At 36.8% G+C, this 22,881-nt stretch overlaps 1 protein-coding gene across 4 annotated transcripts in view; it reads left to right on the top strand.

The window, feature by feature from the left end:
* LOC142987561 (solute carrier organic anion transporter family member 74D-like) overlaps positions 1-22,881 on the top strand; it is a 67,529-nt gene that overhangs the window by 25,837 nt on the left and 18,811 nt on the right. For 2 of the 4 annotated variants that reach the window (XM_076136425.1, XM_076136415.1), the window contains exons 2-3: positions 10,078-10,820; positions 22,225-22,365. In XM_076136425.1, the coding sequence (XP_075992540.1) occupies positions 10,154-10,820; positions 22,225-22,365 (808 nt within the window). In that variant the 5' untranslated portion in view covers positions 10,078-10,153. Of the gene's footprint in view, positions 1-9,262; positions 9,282-9,696; positions 9,999-10,077; positions 10,821-22,224; positions 22,366-22,881 lie in introns of those variants that run through there. The other 2 variants (XM_076136434.1, XM_076136407.1) reach the window with 2 other exon arrangements.

Raw genomic sequence — 22,881 nt, 5'->3', positions numbered from 1 at the left:
GCAAAGGCAATTCGCTAAACTAGGTATCGTTTTAAATTTCGGGGCCGTGAAGACTCCACCCAGCTTAAAGCTCCGTACCCATTCATTGAAAGAGAAATTCGTGTCATCACCGAACTCATACAAATCGCTGGACCGTACGCCCGGTGCCGAAGTAAAAGTGTTCCAAAAAATTTACGTCGCAAAATTACATTGCGATTTCGCCGTAACGAGGTCAGAGATGTAGGTCGAGTAACAGCTATCTGTTAGAATTGGTACTTTTTTGTTTGTTACATTTAGCATCCGGCAGTCAAGGCGTAGTTCATGGCCATCCAAGTTTTGGACGTCGGCGTCGTTAGCAATCATCGCACGAATAATTTTGTGAACTGCCATTACAAGTAATTGATGTATTGTGTGAACGCCCATGTACACGTTGTGCTTTATAAAATGTGCCAAAATCAGGTTTTGTACTGTACCTATGTATTATGTGTGTCAGAATATAAATTGTGTTGAACAATAAAACTCAAGTGGTGCCCGTATAAAAAGGTTACGAGGAAAAATGTTTTAATTCCATTCAATCAATAATGTGCATGTAAGTATGGAGCTTTGATATTTAAAAGGGAATTCGCACTTGATTTAGGTTCTTTATGTAGCGAGTTGTTTTAAATGGCCAGACGTGGACTTTATCAATTTACATTGGCAATTCACGCCTCAGTTATTGCAGCCGCTACCGATATACGTACACATAATAGCGAGTTAAATCGTTAATGTGGATAAAAAAGGTTGGCGAAATCATGTGATAATAGATGCTTTATATCTGGTGCTACGACGAGAATTTTAATTGTATCGGATGGTGAGCTTGACAACCTACCAAGGTTTATTTTATACAACTCTTGTTTTTTCCTTGGTTTACAATTCGCTCATTTAAAGGTATTTTCGTGCGTTAATTAAAATATACTGAGATGTGAAGTCGAGCTCGTCGCTGGGTTTGTACTATCGTTATTTATCTTTAAATGCATATTGCGACACCTGGCGGTGACGCTTTGATAGTTGTTATTTTATAAGTTAAGATATAACATTATTATTTTGCCGGTAAAACCCGATTCGATATTCCCGTCTTCTGCAACACCTGACATGACGAATAGTCCGCCGTTCACGTACAATGTTCCGTTATATGAACTTTAGTGTCTATTTTCCTTTTATTGTTTTATTTTACGTCTATTAAATACACAGTAAACACACCCTTTACGATATCTGATACAGCATTTTGAGTGCTTTTCTTCATAAAGTTGGATGTCGTTGACCTTCCCTGAGAGGAGTCTTTTTAGCTTCGATGGCATTCAGTTAAATCTCTGGATGATATTTAAGCTTGTAGACAAAGCCTTTGAAACTGTATTGTTCGTCATTATTTTTACGAGCCTCTACTACTATTATTACTATTCAATTACGGTTACTCTTTTAGATATGACCTGGAAATTATGTGCGTACAGCAAAAAAATGGTTTCAAATTTTTACGCCTAAGAACGGTACTAACTAAAGCTTACTTGTTCGCTCAAATCTAAGAGTTTTATTCAAAATATTCATACGTAAGAATATTCTGCAGATATTCGTTTTGTACATTAAAACACTAAAGTCTTTACGAGATTGGCCACGTTCCGGTTACACGTCATTTTAGTTTCGGCAATTAAGATGAATATGTTCTAGTTTCATAATGTTACGAGAAACAGTCTCGATTCTTTTAATATTTATTGCAAACGCTTAGATTTATTCTCTTTGACATTTTATTCCAACTGTCGGTTTTTGTATGAATGAGGTTTGGTCCTAAAATAGCTCCTTGTAGAACGCCGATAACAGCTAACAAAACACAAAATTTACTTGACGAATTCAAGAATTTTACATGTTCAGTACTTTCACATATTAGATAACTTATTTGTTAACTAAAGAACCTTATCTGTATAGCACGATTCCTCATAAAGTTCTATTTCAACACTCTCAAATGCCATTTATACGTAAACGTAAACGAATGGTTTATTATTATCTTTTAAGTACATTCAAGGTCGCGTCTAAAAACGTCCATACGATGTGTAAACCTCTTGGTTTGTTGTGCTACGGTGTGTTCTTGTCGGAAGTGGCCGCCGCCGCCGAGTTGTTTGACCAAGGCGAGAACTAAAACCAGAACCACCTTCTTTATTTGTTTGCCTTCGCCACTAACGTTTGAAAGGGGTTTTATATTTGTGACTTTATGTGTAGTGAGATCTTCACCTCTGTACCTTTCTGAGTTTAAGTATGTTTTTTCTTGCGGCTGTTTTATGACTTCTACAAGACAAGGTGATGTTTAATTTTCAAAGTTTTTTTGTAATGCTCTCAAGTTTCCTACGAATGTGTCGTAGATTACAGTTGCAGATGAACATTACAAATATACCAAGTCACGGTGACAAAACTTATCTTCTCTTACCTGTTCGAGTTGCTTCCCATATATTAATTACTTCAAATCGCCTCACCCCCGTAGAAGCAAAAAGTTGTTTATTATGTTTTTTCTTCAGAAAGCACAGATGTGTGTGATTTTTTGTTAATGCTTTACGACAAACGAAACTGGTTATACATCAGGTTTTTACAGTTTGAGTTCGGAAGGGTACGCGTGTACATTTCTGTCGCGGGTTCGACATTTTAATTGATTTCATATTGTTTTTGTAACATATTGACGCGCAGTTTATTTGTGCCATTAAACCTAATTAACTATTTGCTCTCAATAGTTAATGAGTGCCAATAATATTTGTGTTCGTGATGCAATATCAGTGCTCTATTAACAATGTTTAATTCTAATTGTTTGACCTAGTTTAAAGGACGAAGGAAGGAAAATATACTCGCTGCAAATAATTTAAATTGAATCGTTGCCGTGCTGTTTAATTCATTTTTAATTAAAAATACTGCTCAGGTAACCCAAAAACGTATCTTCATAATGAAAATGTTGACCTACCTTTACAAAGTAAGCATCGTGTTATTAAAAACTGCCAAGATAATATCATCTGACTCTTTGTGCCCAAAAAGCTTAAAGTGCTATTAAAAAGTGGTATGTCCGGATTTCTCCGTGCAAATTCAAGTGTTCGTTGTATGCAAATTGTCGATAACTACGCACCAATACGGAGGCGTTTCTTTCGAGATGACATTTTTATCACCCCGCCCAACGCACTCACGCTGTATCACTTTCACCGGACCTTTTACATCGAGAATAAAAAGTATCGATACTTTTTATTATTTGTCTTAACCGACGGAATAATACCGTTGGTATGTATATGTATACAACCAATTTAGTAATTTTATTGTCTGCGTCAGAATTTTGTAGTGCGTTTATATTTCTGCGTTGAACTATGATGTAGAATAAAATAATACTTGACTGATCTTTGCAGTGTTGTTGTTTGACTTTACCTAAATGAAACTATTGTATGATAAGATGCAATGCTAGCGTCATCGTCCAAGACTGTTCAATGTCAGCTTGACTGTAACACTTTGAACGCAGTAAGTCGTATAACCAGTATTATTTATTTATATTCAGTTATATCATATGGGTAAAGGTTCTCGTAAAACAGTAAAAACACTGACATCAGATAATACGTAGAGGCATGAAATTATTATTGGTTAATTCTAAATATCATTTCCGGGGAATGCTATACATTTTGCTAGAGAGCCAAAGATACGTACGTTCAAGTACAATTTGTACATTCACGATTTGCATTTCTTACACAAATCAGATATAGTGTATAGTGTAAAAATAAATCAGCGCCTCGTCTTATCGTCAGTGCATTAGTTATTTACGTCGATGTTACTTAAATATTTGTGCTCAATGCTGTGACAAGTGCATTAACCTGTTTCGAGAGCACCCTTGCGATCACATCGTCTATAATCTACTCGATGTTTGAATTGATTTTACCTTCAAATGTGACATCTGTTTCATCATTGGTGATGCTTGTTAAATGATTACAGGGTAGCGTTTCGTTTCTTCATTTACACGTTCCACTTTGTCCAATAAGCGGAGGTGAGCAGTGTCAAATTGGTGGTACTAGTGATTCGTTGGCAGCGACCTTGCCCGATACACTCATTTGAACACGCAGTTGCTCGGCAAAGTGCGTTACGCAGATGATTTCAACTTTGTACGTGTAATTTTTTTGCGTACATATATTTAGTCACCACTTAAGGCGTTATTGTCGATCTGATTGATGATCTTGTCTCGACGGTACGATCTCGGTACGCGTGGAATATCTGAATAGCGACGATAAACCAGGGTGTAGTCTTCTGATACTAAAGCGCACAGTTTATTGAGATGTTTATCCTCCTAGAGGCTATTCATATTCTATGGCCGATTAGCGAGCCTTTTGGCCGCCATGCTACCTGCGATGGCTTTGGCACGGATCGCCGGGTATGAGATCAACAATGTCAAGGCACGGTTATGTGAGTGTTGCGCAATGTGCTCACATACAACACCGCTGTTGGTCAACGAGCTGCCGGACATCACTCAAATACATCAAGTTTTTGTCCGCAACAGTCCAAAGTGCGGTGCAATCGCGTGCAATTGTTCATTATAATTGCAGATGGTCAGTTTTAAAGTAAGCGGTCATGTGGATCGGAGTTTTTCACCATCGCCTCCCGATTTGTACTGCTCGCCGTTACATATTAATCTTTTTCCGAGAATGACCATTACGTTTTTGTTACACAGATACATGTGAAGGGCTTGTCGAGATTTATTGTTTATTGGTGAATACAAATATCTTACACAGCTTAAAAATACGTTCAGTAGCATACCTAATCAAAATAAGACATGAATATTTGAATTAGTACCGCTGTAGATAGTGGCTGTAATGACACATCCAAATGTTGGCCACGTGTCTATTGTGTAAATGATAAAGATTGTCAATTGTATGTAAATGTGATACAAAAAGAAGTAGTAAAGGTCGCGACACGCGTCCATTACGAACAACACGCAGAGGGCAGTAAGTCAGTATATCTCCGGACAGCGCGCGCCCCGGGGTGTCTCCTGTCAGAGCTTGGTTTATGTCGGCACACCTACTCGGAAGATTTGCTTCACACGCCTGTCTCCTTTGCTGAATTATTACCCTTAATCAGACTTTCGTTTATTTCGCATTTATTTATTGGCGGGTTTCGATTTCGATTCATTGCTCGCTTTGTTTTGTTTCTGTGTCCATCTTAAGATCCTGTTCATTATTTTGTATCTGTTCTCCAATCTTTATTTATTTATATTTAAATGGTATTGATCCCTGTTTATTTTTTTGGAACCGTTGTATGCTGCATTGAGTTTCATTGGGTGCATCGAATAGGTGCGTCGTTGTTTGGTCGTCGGTGCCAACACTAGTGTCATTGGACTTTACAGTAATCACTTAGTAAATCTCGATACAGTTGGTATTGGTTACAAGTTACGAGTAATTACCGACCGGTGCACTTATCTGTTGATATAAATCATTTGTCTCATAGACACTTAACGGCTGCTGTTGAAAATTAATACACGCATTAAGTTGAATTTGATTTGCAAATAGAGTCTTAGCGGTAGTCACGCAAGTAGGTTCGTAAGCGTTATTAACTACCATTGGATCGGTCTTAAGGACCGTGCTCAATTAAAATAACTGGAACTCGCTCCTAGGAATCTGCATCGAGCATACCGAATACGTATAAATTTTAAATGCTAATATATTCATAATAAAAACATTTACAGAGCGATGATTTACTCGTGCTAATCTGGGGGCACGGAAGTGCCCCCGCAAGTCGAGCAAAAAAAAGCGGCACGGCCGTAACATCCTTTTCTCGAAGCAATTCGGGCTATTTTTGACACCCCTATAATTTCGTTGTGGATAAAACAAGAAGCCTGGATGTTCAGCAACTAATCAGTCATTGTATAAACACGGTATATTTAAAATTTCAGTCAATTTGAACCAGTGGTTTAAAAATTACAACTTGTTAAAATTTTGAATTTTGTCACTCACTGATTCACTGACTCACTGACTCACCGATCATCAAAAGTCTAAGGTACTTCTAGCAGACTTAGAAGCTTAAAATTTTGAATACAAATAGGGTTTAGTGTCTTAATCATGGGAAAAATTTAATATTTTCTAATTTCGGTCCAGTTTTCTAAATACACCAACTGCAACAATAACTTTGTAATCCCATATAAATGTATAAGATTACAAGGTTAGATTTGCAGTTAATATAAGATTACAAGGTTAGATTTGCAGTTAATGAATTATTATTACTGTAGAAAATAAAATAAATAGGTGTTAATAGGTACCTACAATATGAGGCATAATGGGAGGGGGTATAGGGTGGGTAAGGGTGTTTAGCCCATGAAATTGAACAACATTCCCATAGGAAAATATGTTGAATTATGAAAAAAAAACGTCTTTCCATACAAATTGGACTTATGTTCGCTCTACAAAAAGAAGTGAGATGCCACCAAAAACATTCTGTAAAAACCTCAAGTCTCGCCGTAAAAAGTTGTGAGATCTATACAATACCAAGTCGTTTAACTTATTTAGTCTCTACTTAAAGGACCTTCTGTCTTAAGTTATTACGTAGGTTATTATCATGCCAATTTAAAAAAAAAATACCTTTAAAACAAATAGATCGACTTGGTCATCGCAAGAAAACACAAATTCGCCATAAACATTTCAGGACCATTAACTTCTTGTCGTGCTGTGTAGTGTGGTACATACTAATAATCAAATCATGCGATGGCCAGGTCGGTCTATTTGTTTTAGAGGTATTTTTTTTTAAATTGGCATGATAATAACATACATAATAACTTAAGCCAGAAGGTCCTTTAAGTAGAGACTAAATAAGTTAAACGACTTGGTATTGTATAGATCTCACAACTTTTTACGGCGAGACTTGAGGTTTTTACAGAATGTTTTTGGTGGCATTACATGTAGTTTTCAAAAAACCATTCTGCTGCATGTTGATATTTTGCTTGCAAGTAATTCATCATTTGTTTTGTATGGAATAATTTAGCTGTCTTAGTTAGTGCAGCCATGAATCTTGTTAATTAATAGCCAGTGGGCTGAATCCGGTTTAATTTAATTAAGACCCCAACTAATTTTACTATTAACACTCACCTCGGTGTATGTTTACTTTCGGTACTACAAGCGACCGGTTCTGATTAATAAACCTGTGCATTCAGAATTGTTAATATGTCAGTTGCGTTTGTAGTAACATTGTTACAAGATATTTAGTGCTCGTAACATTATATTATATCCTCTTGCGTTCATTTTATTGTTTAACGTAAAATGGAAATTATTTCAATAAGTAAAATGTATCTCCGTTTACTGGGAATAATAAATCGTTGGCTCTAAGAAATTTGTAGCCGTATCTAAATGTAATTCAGTTTTATGTGTATTCATATAAAGTGAAATAAATAAATGCTTATGAGTATAATCATATAAAAATATTTGAAATGTCGTCGGGACTAACCTGTCAGGACTAGTTGGGAGTACATCTGCTTTCCATGTAAAACTATCAATATTTGTATTCGTGGAACAAGTGTTTGTTCTGTATTTAAGTGTTAGTAGCACAACATCGCGATAGCCCTTAGCCGTTGACACCTGACGTGATCTATAACCGACCCTATACCATCTGCTATATTCAGTCAGTTTAAATGGCACATTCATTTATCTAGACTAGGTCTAGGTCCTTGCACAGATTCATAATGTAGTTTCTCTGGTGGTTAGCAGTGTATTTCTCATTGGTCGCGGCTACTGTCATTGTAAATTGTACCTTACGTTATTTAACTGGGTTTAAGGTGGAGATTAATGTTGAGTGCACAGTGTCATCGACAACAGGTATCTGCTCACTCACCTTGACCGCGCACGTTGTCCTCTCACTTATAGAATGATCATAGACGTCTTCGATTCGCCCGCCTCGGTAGCGTACACCCTGCTCTATGATTTGTGCATGTGCGCCACTCAACCTTTCAGTTCATAAACTGCAAACACAGTGGGTATTTTTTTTTTGGTGAACGACGAAAATATTTTTCCCAGACATTTCACTACATCCTTTATTTTTTATTCATTATGTTCATGAAAGATGTATGATATGTTGTTTTTATACGCTCTTTAACTTTTTGATTTTGTATCAATCTCGATTTGTATGAATTTCAAAACGTATGTATGAGACTTTGTTTTTTCCGAAAATTACAGAACTGTATCTTTTTGTGATGTCTCGGAGATGAATATTTTGATACGGGTTGACGTGGAGTCTGTTCTCGATCGTCGCTCATTCTGTCGTGTCACTGAATCGTAAGTGAGGATACGGTGTTAAGCAATTTTTTGTATTCCGATATGCGTTTAGCTAGCTTATCTGATTTCCACACAAGTCCTTAATTTAAATATCATCGTCTATACGCAGATGTTGCGTTGATACGATAGTTTATTCAATTTATGCCAATAGATTGTCCGGCGCTCGCATTATATGATTCATTGGCACTCAATCGCGATGGGAGATTAAATAAATCGTCAGTCGCCGGTCCCGTATGGTCGCCTTCGATGTCGATGTGATTGTCCGCGTGTGCGGACTGTGCGGACTGTACGGACTGTGTGGGGTTGACTTTCATACAATATTGCCGCCAATTAGATCGTGTCGTCTCGCAACGCTGCCTAGGACATACTCGAGTCACTTTACTCTCAGATCTATTACGCTCGACTTATTGCCTTCGTTTCATCAATATTTTGTACACTCTTAAGTTTCACGTATTTTTCTTTAATAAATTATGCCTCATTCGTTTTCCAGCACGCTCCGCTGATTTTTTTAATGTCATTTAAAAAATATTTTAATATCGCAAGGTGTGGTCGACATGAGTAAGTGAAGATAAATTATAAATTTGGCTGCATATCAAAGACAGATGATTCTTCTCAGAAACAAGATTGTGTTTAAAACGTTTTATTGTAAAGGTCAACCAGTACTGGCATTTGAGATAGTGTATAATGTTGGTTGGGCAGTAACCCGCTTCACTAGTAGTCTATTTGCTGCGTCCCGTTATCACTAAAGCGATAGCATTTGGTCGATAACTCGACCATTGCACAAGTTTGTGAGCTTATCTCAGAATGCAGTTTACAGTGCACTTAGTTTATCATCAGACGTGAAAAAAATGGGTCGTCTGGGCTCACCCCTAAATATAGTTTATTATTAAAGATATTAAAACGTTATCCTGCCAATTAATAGAATCTGATAAAGCTTTGCTACTGGAACTGGTCGGCGGAGTGCAATAGTGCGTCGTGGTCGGTGTCGCCCGTGGTCATCGGCCCCCATCGGTGAGTTTCGCAAGTCCAGTTAACCGTATGAGTCGATCACATTAATATTCTACGGCTGATTTTATTGCGAACCTAGCGTTTGAAGCCACCAACTGTTGGTATCGATTTTATTGTATTTTGCAAATAGTTCCTCTTTAAATGAACGTTTTGACAAGTGAGTAAACTTTTTTTAAACATCTAATTTATATTTAAATTAACGTGAATTCAAATCGTAGCGTGGAGCAATGAGACAAAGACATTCCGTAGTGTCGAGACGAGAGGGAATCTTCAGTGAAGGGCGGCGCGCAGACGGCTTTCATCGTGTGTAAATGCGTGCCGCACAAAAAACGGATAGACGGCCAATAAAAACCCCGTGTGGAGAGAAGTCGAGGGGCGGGCGAAGCGGGTGCACTGCGCTGTGCCAGTAATTGCATGTTGCAGTCGCAGTCCGCCGCGCTGGGTGCGCGCACGCAGCCTCCAACATCCCTCTGCTCGGCGCATCGGGTGAACGACTCCCCAATACACTATGCGTACGAGTGTTCTGCGCCACACGCGTGTCGCACCCGTTTCTTGGTTTCGCGATCGTCGATCATTCTTTATATTTCGGTCCCGTTAACCGGAAGCGTCGCCATCGTTGAAGTTTTGCGTGCATTTCGTTTGCGCTTCGACGGTCACATAGACTTTACTTAGGGGTTGTGTGTTATACGGTGCCAGTTGCGGTTAGCTTGTGATTATGACGTGAGTCGGCTGCAGCAAAATGTGTACGCTGTGTGGAACCATGTGACATGTGTAAATGATTGTTTCTCAATTGTTACAGGGCGAGCGTTGTCACTAAAGTATCTACAGCGGGCGGGGAGGCGGGTCCCCCGGGCCCGGCGGCCGAGGACGCCGACATGAAAGGCGTCGAAGCCACACCAGAAGAACAGGAACGTCTAGCGACAGGAAACAACAATGGATCTCTGGACTGCAAACACACGGCCCCGCGGCCGCTGCCGCTCGGGCCGCGGTCGGCGTTTCACTCTACACGAGTGTTCATGCTCGTGTTTCTGTCGGGCTGGGTTCTCCAGGGAATGTTCCTCACATACTTCGTCAGTGTGACGACAACAGTAGAAAAGTTGTTTAAAGTAGAATCTAAGACGACGGGCACATTGCTAGCCGCGACGGAGATAGGACAAATATGTACGGCGCTATTCCTCACGTACCTAGCGGGGCGAGGGCACCGGCCTCGGTGGATCGCGTGCATGATGCTCGTGCTCGCGGTGGGCGTGATCGGGTGCGTGGTGCCGCATCTGCTGTACGGCACGAAGCTGCTCGGCGTGCACATGGACTCGCATCGAGGCGGCGCCGCGCCGGTCTGTCACTCCTTCAAGAATTCTTCGATACTGTGTAACGAAGAGTCCAAGCAGGGTCAGGACGATCGGTCCTCGATCACGGCGGTCGTGATACCGTGGCTATTCATCTGCCTGCTGGTGGTGGGCGTCGGTCAGACCGGTATTGCCACGCTTGGAATACCCTACGTAGATGACAACGTCGGTAGCAAGCAATCGCCTCTCTACATGGGTGAGTGAATATTTATTGCTATAGCTATTAACTCTATAAAAACCAGGTGCGGTATGAGGGCGTGTTCCGTGACAGGAGAGGCTTGGTAATATAATTGTTTCGTCAGAACTTTCTGGGTAGATAAAGACGTTTGGTTCAATTGTAAATTTTTGCGTATAAAATCGGTACGTAAAAGTGTATAAATCATAGGGGCCGCCCACCGCGCCGCCCACGAGCGTCTCTGCCGGCCGCCCTCTGATGCGTTGCGTAATTAACTATCGACTTGAGTGCAGCTTGCACTGACGTTAATTGCCATTTTGTACGAAGCATCACTCTGTTACAAGTACAGCGGCATGCACTACATTGATAAGAGAAGTCACTATTATCTAAATCGTAATAATTTCTCACATGAATTGCGTATTAGTTATTATGGGCATAAATTTCGTTTCGCTTATAAAAGCTGTACCTAACGTTAAAAAACAATAAACGGATAATGGCTTTTGTATAACAGGCATAAAAACTAAACAATAGGTGTTTGGGTGTGGAGTACAGAGGTGCACAGAAGTGTAGGGCTTTATGCATGTATTGTTGTGTCTGCGTCGTATCTAACGACTGCACCGGTGCGATTGACGACATGCGATACTTCCATTGCGCCACTGAAAGCGATGAGCGGAGCGATTTACGGCCAGTTTCTTTTTATATAATATCTAAAGTAATAGCTAAAATCATGGACTTCTTTTTGACATATATTTCAGTTCGTTAAGAAACAAATTTGGCTGTAATTTTTAATTTCCCTATACTTTGGCTGTTACTTTTGATGAAGAAACTGGCCGTTATTGTGAAAATATATTCGTTGAGTGGGTGATTTCCAAAACATTCAAAATGATAACAAAAATATCTTGTACTTTCAGTAAAATTTGTTTTTCAGTCGGTTTCGTACACGTTTTTTACGTGAAATTTATCTACGGAGTCAAAGAGCGGAAGCTACATATATTATTATTAAACTTTATATAATTTCTGAGATATCTTCTGATTACTATAATAAATAAGGATTTCTATTTGATTTTCCAGTGTAGTGATTTTTAATAATCGATAATATTTTTGTTAGCATAAATATCGATTTTTATATTATAATTCCGTTTATTTATTATGACAGGTGAATTCATGCAGCCATTAATTTATAAGAATGGAGTAGTTTTCTGGGTCATGTCGTCTGTAATCTGTATTTCATAAATCTATTAATTTGTTTTTGATTTTTATGCTGTTTTCTGTCATTACATCATTATTAATTAATCATCGTTTTCGAAAATTCAAGACTTTTTGGTTAATGATTTCATTATTAAAGTAGGTAAATAAAATAAGATGAGTTATAGGAATTTGTGTTATTCCACAATATATGTTACATGTGTTGGACAGTTTTATTTCATAGAAGTTGGAATAATTAAATCGCTGACACTGTGTCTTCGCCTTATATCAATTCTGTAAAATTTTGTTCATTGTTTTCGAAACTACATATTAGGTATGCCTGCTGTACTGTTACTAGCAAATTTATATTCTTTTACAAGATTTATTTGCTTTTAAAAGCTTATTACCTATTTAAATACGTATTAGTGACACGGCGAAACGATTAAAACAACCCATATTCTGCAAATAATATAATTAAACAGCAAATTAAATACAAGAAGAGTCACATTCCTATGTAGTTCAGTTGCATTATAAACTGAACCCACTTTACTAAAGGTACTAAGGTGACCTCCTCTCAACAGGCCATTGTTGATAAAAAGAGTTGTTTGTGTCCACAACTAGAACATACACGTGCCCTCTCGATAATTCACCCAGATAGTATAGACTAGCTGACCCGCGCAACTTCGCTTGCGTCACATAAGAGAGAATGGGTCATAGTTTTCCCGTTTTTGTAATATATTTTACTGGTACTCTGCTTCTATTGGTCGTAGCGTGATGATATATAGCCTATAGCCTTCCTCGATAAATAGGCTATCTAACACTGAAATATTTTTTCAAATCGGACCAGTAGTTTCTGAGATTAGCGCGTTCAAACAAACAAACAAACAAACTCTTCAGCTTTATAATATTAGTATAGATTAGTACAGATTTATGTTATGTCAACGTCACAGTAAATGAACTTGCTAACGATTAGATAAAGATTGAATAATTACGCTTGTATTATGTGGGCCAGCTATTTATCGTTACGTTCATTCAATGTATCCTTCACAATAATTATTGTACGTATTTATGTAAAAAGGAACCACACAGCATATACGTATTATATCAGATATCAAAGGTGTTACAAAAACGTGTCAATCCTTTAGTTGCAGTTCGTTCTGTTATGCTTTTTGTAAACCCTATTTCTGAGGCAAAAATCGTGTCGTTCTTTTTCGTTTAAAGTTTTACACCACTTTTATATTAGTATTCCGCTCTCTCTCTTCTGGCTATTGGTCCTATATGGTAGTGGGCCCTATCCTTGACGTCGTCTACCTCAACCTCATATGCCTTCATATCATGCCGCAACACTTCTGTCCACGTGGTCTTGGGTCTCCCTTTTGGTCTTTTTCCGGGGACGGAGAGCTCCAGTACCAGGTAAGGCTAACGTAATCGGGTAGTCTCCTTATAACATGTTAAATTAAAATGAAAATTTGTCGTGTGGTTCCATTTTGCATAAATACAGACAATTGTCTCTGAGCTCTTATCTCGCGTTTTAGGATCAGTGTGTCATAAAGTATGTGGCGTCGCAATCCTTTGTAGATTGTCTTTCATTTAATTTGATGAAGCTGGGAAGATGTTTTGGCGATGTGCTAATCTTTTTTCGGTCATCTTTCTGAGAATTCGTAGCTGTATTTGCTCTGAAGAGAATAAAACTAAACATGCAAGTAACTTTGTCTGGGGAAACCCTGATGCTGTAAATATGTGTATAAAGAATAAACACTGGCAATAACAAATAAATTTAATTTAATGGGAAGGTTGACACAGTTGTGGTTATCATTATACACTGTTCCATTTACCAAAATATTATTGTATGCGTATGATGAGATATGCACTTTCAAATTAATAGCATTCGACTCGAAATTACTGACTCTCCCCCGTTTTCAACCAATGGGCTTTTTTTAACAGGTTTTTTACAACTTCTGACTTGAATGCGTACTTTCTCAAAGGGACATACATAATTTCACGCCTTTTCCCAAAGGTATTGGCAAAATAATTTCCTCAGTCAAAATGTTTACAATTTCGTTTGCAAAGGATCTTAAAACAAGTTTGTGTGTTCTTTTCTTTTTCTTTCTCTGTGACTTAGGATTTTAAACATATATGTTTTTTTTATATGACTAGGTAATTATAGTTAAGATTTATTATGCAACTTATAAGAATATTAATAAACATTATATTACAAGTTTAGTCTTGGTCCAGGAATATAAATGCGCCGGAACTCGCGCTGCAAAGCTCATTACTAGTTATTACTTAGTATTACTTACCAAGGCACATACAAATTGACGTGTAATTGTTACATTAAATATATCTTTATGCGATAACAGATAATGTTAATCGTATTTTAGTTCTGAATCCAACAATCGGATTATCTTTGTAAAATATTGAAGCAATACTTGATATAAGTATGTAAATAACTCATTTACTTTTCGTAGAAGAAGTTAAATAACTCTTTCGTACATTTTAAAGTTACGCTTTAAAAATCTAAATAATATGATTGCTTCCGTGAAGATGATATAAGTATATAGAAAAGAAAAAATTGGATATGAATGTCTTACTTATTGTATTTAATCAAACAACACGACGAACCAGGTTTAAGAGGGAAAAAAAGGTCAATACCATTTTCTCCCAAAGGACTGCTGCAGAGATGTCATGTACATTTGGTCCGCCCCAAATCTCAAAAATAAACCTTAAATCTGTTGATCCATATGTTGCGGTGAAGGAAACATTAATTTAATAACACGCAACACATTACGCTAATATATTGAACAATTAAATCCAATTGCAAGTCGACCTAAATAAGGCTCGGCCAATACGCACGGGGATCATTGATTGGACCTAGTGTGGATTATGTGGGTCAATTATTTACTGCGATAGTGACCTTATATTATGTCATGCGGGAGCTTTGTAGCTGATACATTCTACTGATAAAATTGTTGCATTGCATAGAATTACCACACAGATTAAATTACAATTTAAAAGCAATTCCTTTGATCATTTTTGAAAAGGAGAATTTATTTCTAACTAGCTGACTCGCGCTGCTTCGCTTGCGTCACAAAAGAGAGAACACGTCATATTTATCCAGTCTTTGAAATATTTTTTTAATGGTGCTCTGCTCCTATTGATCATAGCATGATATTATATAGCCTATAGCCTTCCTTAATAAATAGGCTATCCAACAGTGACAGAATTTTTCAATTCGCACCAGTAGTTTCTGAAATTAGCGCGTTCAAACAAACAAACTCATATGCTTTATAATATTAGTATAGATTGAATGAGTGTTCTACAAAAGCTGGTTTAAGATAAACAAACCTTATTACTTAAGATTCAATGGTACAGGTTTACAGTTTGGACATGTATTGGTCGATTCCTTTATTGCCTAGAACAGGTACACAATTGCACATTACAATACGTGTTATCTAAAATGCATAAACGGAACTAGGCTTGTATCCGCAACAAGTTATTGTCTCGAGACCAAATCGCACCTGTTTTCCTTGTGAAGTTTGCTCACAAACTAGATTCGTTCAGGATCCTGAATTATTTTATCAACTTTATGATTAATGTCTCTAAAGCAGTATTTTCCTGTACATATTAATTTTATATTAAAAAAGACCTTGATGGACGATCAGTTCAACAATACGAAACGACCTTAAACACTACCTACCGAATTATGAAATTGAATTTATTTCTATGATAGAGCAGCTTACTCTTCTCATGTCTTCCATTTGTTTTTGTTTGTGTTGCTGATTGTTTAGTTACATCAGAGTTTATGTCTTTATACGAGACGATCTACTAGTTACTAGTAAGTCAAATTAAAACCTATTGAGTGTATTTAAACGTAGATGTGCAGAAGCCCTGTCGTGCAGTAAAACGTTGGATGCAATTGCTATTTCAGTAGTTGGTTAGCGCAAGTGTGTCAGTGTGCCGGGACGTCTCGGCGACAATTTCAGCTCGTTGCCGATGTCATTGCGTGTCGCGTGTCCACAAATGCGGCGTTGCCCTAATTTTATCCCTTATACTCATCGTTCGGGAACGCTCCATGCGTTTCCTTGATCTGTTTTAGTTCACGTATTTTATGTTTGTTGTTCTGTTTAGATCACCTCTTATGTAGAGCTCTTATTAGCTTTCTGCTTTGATTTACTTTCGACCATTTCCGCCATATTCCAATTGATAGACTTCTAACTTTTCATCACTGTCGTAACATACGTTTATTATTTTTCATAGTTGTCATAGATTTTCCTTGTTCCAAAACATTTTCTGGTTTTGTTGAATCATAAATGTCGAAGTTGATTAACCTCTAGTATCTGGTATGCACCTAACAAGGCCCACCTAGTTCAATATCTTTTTTAAGACAAGAATATGCATAATAGAGTTGTTGTACAAGCAATAAGTGTACATTACAAATGTCAAGGAAACATGATTTTGCGACACAACTCAACAAGTTGTTAGAATACATTTAGATTCAAAGATTATAATCGTATTTATTAACATTTAAGATATTGCTTCTTTTATAATAATCTTGTTACATAATATCTACTTTAAATCTGATGCTAATGTATTCAATGTGTCATAACAATATCACGGAGCACTTTTTCTCTTATAACTTTGTTTCTTCTTACAAAATTATGGTGATTCATAATATTTACGACGAATGATTATTTTTCATTCGTGTTTATTTGGGCCATCGTCGTTTATAATTAACTTAGTCAAGTATGGATGCAATCATATATTGATAAATACTTTAGGTAGGCTATATACGTCTAAGTTGCTTTTGGGAATATAGGAGTGTAAATTCCTGAGTTTCAATTACTATACATTTGGGTCCATATAATCATTAAGCCGATTACGATCACTACATTTATGAGATATAATTGGCTCACGCGAATTTAATGGTTTTATATGATGTATACTAAGTTTTGCTTTAAATGAACGATTAGTGAGTGATATAGACAGCTACCCGGCTATATCACTATTAACAAAGTGCTATTGACTATTGTAGTTATTTATTAAAGCGCTTTTTATCAAAATACAGACAGTAGCCTTCAGGACATATAAACAGTTTAAAGACAAACAAATTACAGTACATTAAATAAAAAACACTACAAATTACTTGGGAATGTTTTTTTCATGAAATCGCACTATCGGTTTGCAATCTGATTGCGATTAATTAAGCCTTGTATGGACGAGAAAATTACCTCGTTATTACATTACAAGCGGTATTGCACTGTGCACCTTATGCAACTTTTTTGCGCGTGCGCTATCAAATTGCGCTCCACCTAATCATTTGTGCTGTACTTGTTAGTTGTCATAGGTCAGGTTCTTGCCACATCGCTAGATTAGATTACGTACCAGATTAGATTCGATTATATCGAAACTCATTATCTTTATATTTGATTTTAACCGTAGTGACGTCAATCCCACTTTTATATCTTTCGTTTCAATAGGTTTGCCTGATTTATTGCTTTTGAAGCTATTTCCGACATGTCTATTTAGGCAGGTGTTTTCTTGGAAACCACACTCAGTAGAGTATCTGTGTGTTTTTGTAGCGGAATTAGTCACACTACTAAAATGATTTTGCATCACAGGGGCAATGAACTTTGTGCCGATTAACAATTGTTTTCCTATTCCTTGAGCATTAAAACATCGTGACTTGAAATATTGTGCCAGAATTTATTCTGCGGTCGAATTCTCGAATTTTGCGGATTATTTCTTGTCATTTATATGAAACATTTTCTAGTTTATCGAAGTTGCTGGATAATCTAGTGGCACGATAAAAGGAGCCGCATGTTATGGCAATAAAAATCGTATACATAATGTTATTGCAATCGATTTGAATCTAGGTACGACAGGGACCGGTGCCGTGTTCTTAATATTTTGCATTACTTATTCACTTGCGATAAAATAGTGTCAACCTACAAATTGATATAAGGTATGGAACACAGCTCGCTTGCATGATTTGTTCCACGGATATTATTTAATTTCTCTTTCACTTTCGTGTTGACGTTATTTTTTCCAACACTCATATCAGTGGTGATAGTAGCAGAGAGATGACCTTATTTACAGAAGCGGACATGACAAGGTTATCTGCTCCAGCCCTGCAGCTTTCCATATCACTCTATTTATACACAAGTGTCTATTGTGATACATGATTCTGAATTATTCATCACGAATTCGTCTATTTTTAAACACTAGCCGATTTTATGATAAAAAACGTCAACAAAAAATATGCTAAACGCACAGAGCTCAGGTGTTTGAGAACTGGGTCCATTTTTATGATGCAATTCGTCATTTTTTGACAATCACTGAGCGTTAATTCGAGAGAGCAGCACATGAACGATGTTAATGATGCATCGGAACCGGTAAGGACGAGTGTACTGTGTACCGGGACATAATAAAAACTTGTACCGAGGCGCGGGCACCGGCCGTTTTGAAAAACGATCCTGACGAGGCCATTATTTATTACAAAAGCGCATGATGATAATAGGAACGTATATTTTATTTTGTGTCGAACGTGAAGCACGCGAGCTGAACGCACGCCCGTCCGTTTTTTGGCAACCGATGCGGTTGGTTTCTGGGAAAGATTACATTCGGGACCTAAGTACCTGATTGTTTTTCGGTCACTCACCCTGCAACGGTCCTTTGTTATTTTATTATAACAGGTTTTAATTTAATTTCGAAATTTGGGACAGTTCTTACGTAGCATCGGTTTTATCGGATGATTCGTTTCGGCCGTCCGACTCGCGCGATTCTCGATACGGAGTTGGCAAGTAGTTATCGTTAAGTATTTCAGTTAAATAGTTAGCACAAATAGTTAGTAGTAATGTATTTCTTGGTGCAATAACTCGAAGCAATCAGCGAGCGTCGGCGTCTCGCCGCATGTTTTTCCTTCGCGTTCTAACATCAAGTAGCCGAGTAGCTCGTATGCAGCAGCGATCGTTGACAGCGGCAATTCCTCATACGATAATTTGTTGCTGCGGGTTCGACGACCCTCAATTAGCCTCAGAACCCTAGCCCTATTGAGATAAACGAGTGCGGTCCACTGTGTGCAAGAGTCCATCTCAATTTGCATAATGGCCATCTCCGCCCAGACGATTACGCACATTAATATTTACTACGTCATTAAATGACCGATAATAATATTTCCTTGAATTAATTCAGTGTTGCTATTTCATGTTGTGGCGTGTGATCCGTTGCATTTTCGTGCGAGTGAATGATTTCAGTGCACAGTGGTGCGTGCAGTGGAAAATGTATTCGTTTCGTGTACTTGTGCCGTAATGCTTGCAATACAATCTTGTAGCGTAATATTATTTAATACTTGGCGAGAGCAGACATGTGAAATTCAGATTTGTTCCGCATTCGACCCACGATGTTTTGCCCCACATAAAAAAATCCGTATTTGCCCTACATTTTATTCCTGTTTTACCCCAAATGCCATATTTATTCTTAATTTAAGCTTTTATTCCTGTTTTGCCTCATTTATCGTTCCTGATTCGCCTCGAATATTTATGAGTTCAGATTTGTACTGTTTTAGTACAGACAGCCTACAAAATCATAAATATTCATTCATATTTTATTACAGCTCTTTGCACACTAACTTATCAGCAGGTAAAAAAATAGACAATGGATCGCATCGCAACCCTTTTTTTTCAAGGCCAGCCAAATGTGGTCAGCCAATCAGGGACCTTATCAGTAAGGGTCGGGTGACACATAGCAAAATGCAGGTAATTAGAATTAGTACTCATTTGTTGTTTGTGTGTGTTCGAGTTATAGTGCAATTTTTTAACGAAGTGCAACAAGGTAAGTTATAATTTTGAATTTATTATCTAATGTGTTCCCTTTTCGAAATGTAATTCAAATTGAATTTAGTTAACGTTCATTATTTTATTATAGGTATTAATTGAAAATGGAAGAACCTATTCAATCTACATCCCTTACAAACCTATCGTTTATTAAATCAAAGCGGGGCGAGCCTATGCTTCTGTTCAACGGATATGAGCACGTAAAAAGGAGAAATAATAAAAATGGTACTATTTCGTGGAGATGTGTAAATAGAAAATGTAAAGGCGGACTAGTTACCATTAACAATGATGTAAATAGAATATTGCAACACAATATTTGCAAACCTAATGTGGCAAAAAATGAGATCAAAGAAGAATTGTTTCGTTGTAAACAAGAAGCTGCATCTGCAGATGGTAAACCCATCACATCAATTTATAATGAAAGCTTAATAAGGATGAAAAACAGAGGTACAGATCTAGTGGAAGATTTACCAGAATTTTCAAAAATCAAAACTGGTCTCTACAATGCGAGAAACAAATCGCAAAATATTAAAAAGTCAACGTTTAAGATAGCCTCTGAGGTTCAAATACCAAAGGCTTATGAAGACTTTTTACTTTTTGACTACGGGTATAATAATTCAAGAATATTGGCATTCGCTGATCAAGAAATCAGAAGATATATCCAAAATATAGAACATTATCTCGGAGATAGCACTTTTAAATGTACTGTTAAACCATTCAAACAATTATATATCATATATGGAGACCTTGGCAGCACTCGGGAGAAAATACATGTTGTACCATTAATTTACATCCTATTAATGGATAAAAAAGAAACAACATACAGAACTATGTTTGCTCTTATTAAGTCCCAAATCCCAGATTGGAAACCAATTTCATTCAGAACGGACTTTGAAAAGGCAGCCATAAACGCTATTAATACTACGTTCCCAAGCATCATAAGTAGAGGTTGTTATTTTCATTTTAGTCAAGCTTTATGGAAAAAAGCCAAAGAGTTAAACCTCAACAAAAAAAGATTTTACAGAAAGCATATCGCTCTATGTTCTGCAGTAGCTTTGCTACCATCATGCTATAAATCTGACGCATGGTTATATGTTATGGAAGATTGCCCTATAAACATTAACATTGACAAGTTTAATGACTATTTTGTTTCAACCTGGTTAGATAACGAATACATGAAAGGAAAATGGGATTTTTTGGAGATATTTTTAGGACCAATAATCCAGTAGAAGGTGGTAATGCGAGATTGAACAGAAAGTCGACATTGTCAGGTAAACTTAATATAATAAGTTTTTTAAAAGTTATTAAAAATGATGCTGACCTCTCCTTAACCCGATTTCAAAGTCAGGGTAATGCACGCCGTTCTGATGATATTTATGTAGACAAAATTATCAATGATTCCATAAAAGCAATGATTAATGGCACAATAACTTTGGGTCATTGTTTAGAAAAAGTTTGTCCTTTTGTTTTTTAAGTTTCACCTTTTGTCATATGTTATTTTTTATTTGTACATTAGATTTTATTAAAATTGGAGGCAGTTGTACTGTTGTCTTAGTTAATGATAAATGATTCCATTTTTATTATTAAGTTAATGCTACTTACATATTATTTACAAATATATTACATACATGTTTTGATTAAATACCTACTGTTGATTTTGCACTATTTTATGTAAGTTTTCAAGGAAATCATTGTATATTATTGATTTAGCACTAATTTTGTAAATATTTTTTTTATATGATTACCTAATAAATGATCTGTGATACTGATTGTGATTTTTGATACTTTGAGATTTACATAATAATAAATGTTTTGTTGATTGTATCATTTGGTTTTATTTCTATAACCTAGCTCAAAGACAATGTAAGGCTTAGTTGAATGTATTTGAGCACAACTCATGATGACTATGTTATTTAGACAATAAACATTTCTAAATTCCTTCACATTATTGATAAATTAAACCCAGACATAACAAACTGTCGCATTGGCCATAAGACAATTAGGTAGAATCAATTTGTGTGCTAACCATACTCTTTTCAAGCGGGGCGAAACAAGAAACAAATTTAACATGGGGCGAATAAAGATTTTTTTGGAATGTGAGGCGAACGAGTGAGGCGAATGCGGAACAAATCGAAATTCATTACAATGTTAGCTATATATTCACTATTATATTAAGCGTGTTTTTAGTTGCATGCCTTTGAAATGTATTTCTTGTGCAATTATTGTACAAGCTCTTACATATTTATTGTTGTCGCTTTTATGGCGCTGTTTTTCGTCATAGAAAGTGCTTCTATGGATATACATCTAGAAAAGGAATTTTAATATATGCAGTTTTAGTCAACTTTACAATTTTACTTACTTAAATACTTTTTAAAACATTACTAACTTATGTATTTCTTTGTCCACAGCCATCACCATCGGCATCAGGGTGATAGGGCCAGCTCTAGGGTTCCTCCTTGGAGCTCTATGCACAAGGGTCTACGTGGACCCACTGTTCGACCCTGGCTTTGAGTCTACCGATCCAAGATGGGTTGGAGCATGGTGGTTGGGTAAGTACCGTCGATTTTTTATTCAAATAAAATATAGAGTAAATTGAATACTAGTAATAACAGATTAAGACAGACAGGTGAGGTTTCGAACTTTACTCTATTTCTAAATCGGTCATGAAGTAATTTAAGAGATTTTCTAATTTATTTTGGAAGTTTCTCATTTCAAAGCTAAGACTTTTGTTGCGTGTTTGATATTTAGATAAAACATAATTTAGGCTTGGTTTCTACTGTAGAATGTTTTCGGAATTTGTTAAAAAAGTGAATTGGTAGCAGTAGCTTCGCCTTTAATTACGTGTTTAAGTATATTATACTGAACCTAAATTCACCTTTATATGTTTACAATCGGTAAATAAAAATGGTTGTATAGTCAAACAACTTGGTAAAGAGCCGTGTTTGCAGGGTTCACGGCAGATTTTTTTCAATTAGTGGCAGGCAGGTTTATGCTTATGATAAGGTCTGCTTGATATAGCTACTGTATTTTGAAAAAAAATATACTGAATAAATTATTAGAATGTA

The sequence above is a fragment of the Anticarsia gemmatalis genome, chromosome 1 (genome assembly GCF_050436995.1).
Source record: "Anticarsia gemmatalis isolate Benzon Research Colony breed Stoneville strain chromosome 1, ilAntGemm2 primary, whole genome shotgun sequence".
NCBI lineage: Eukaryota > Metazoa > Arthropoda > Insecta > Lepidoptera > Erebidae > Anticarsia > Anticarsia gemmatalis.
The sequence above is the reverse complement of the archived record's forward strand: the minus strand, read 5'-3'. Positions and strand labels throughout refer to the sequence as shown.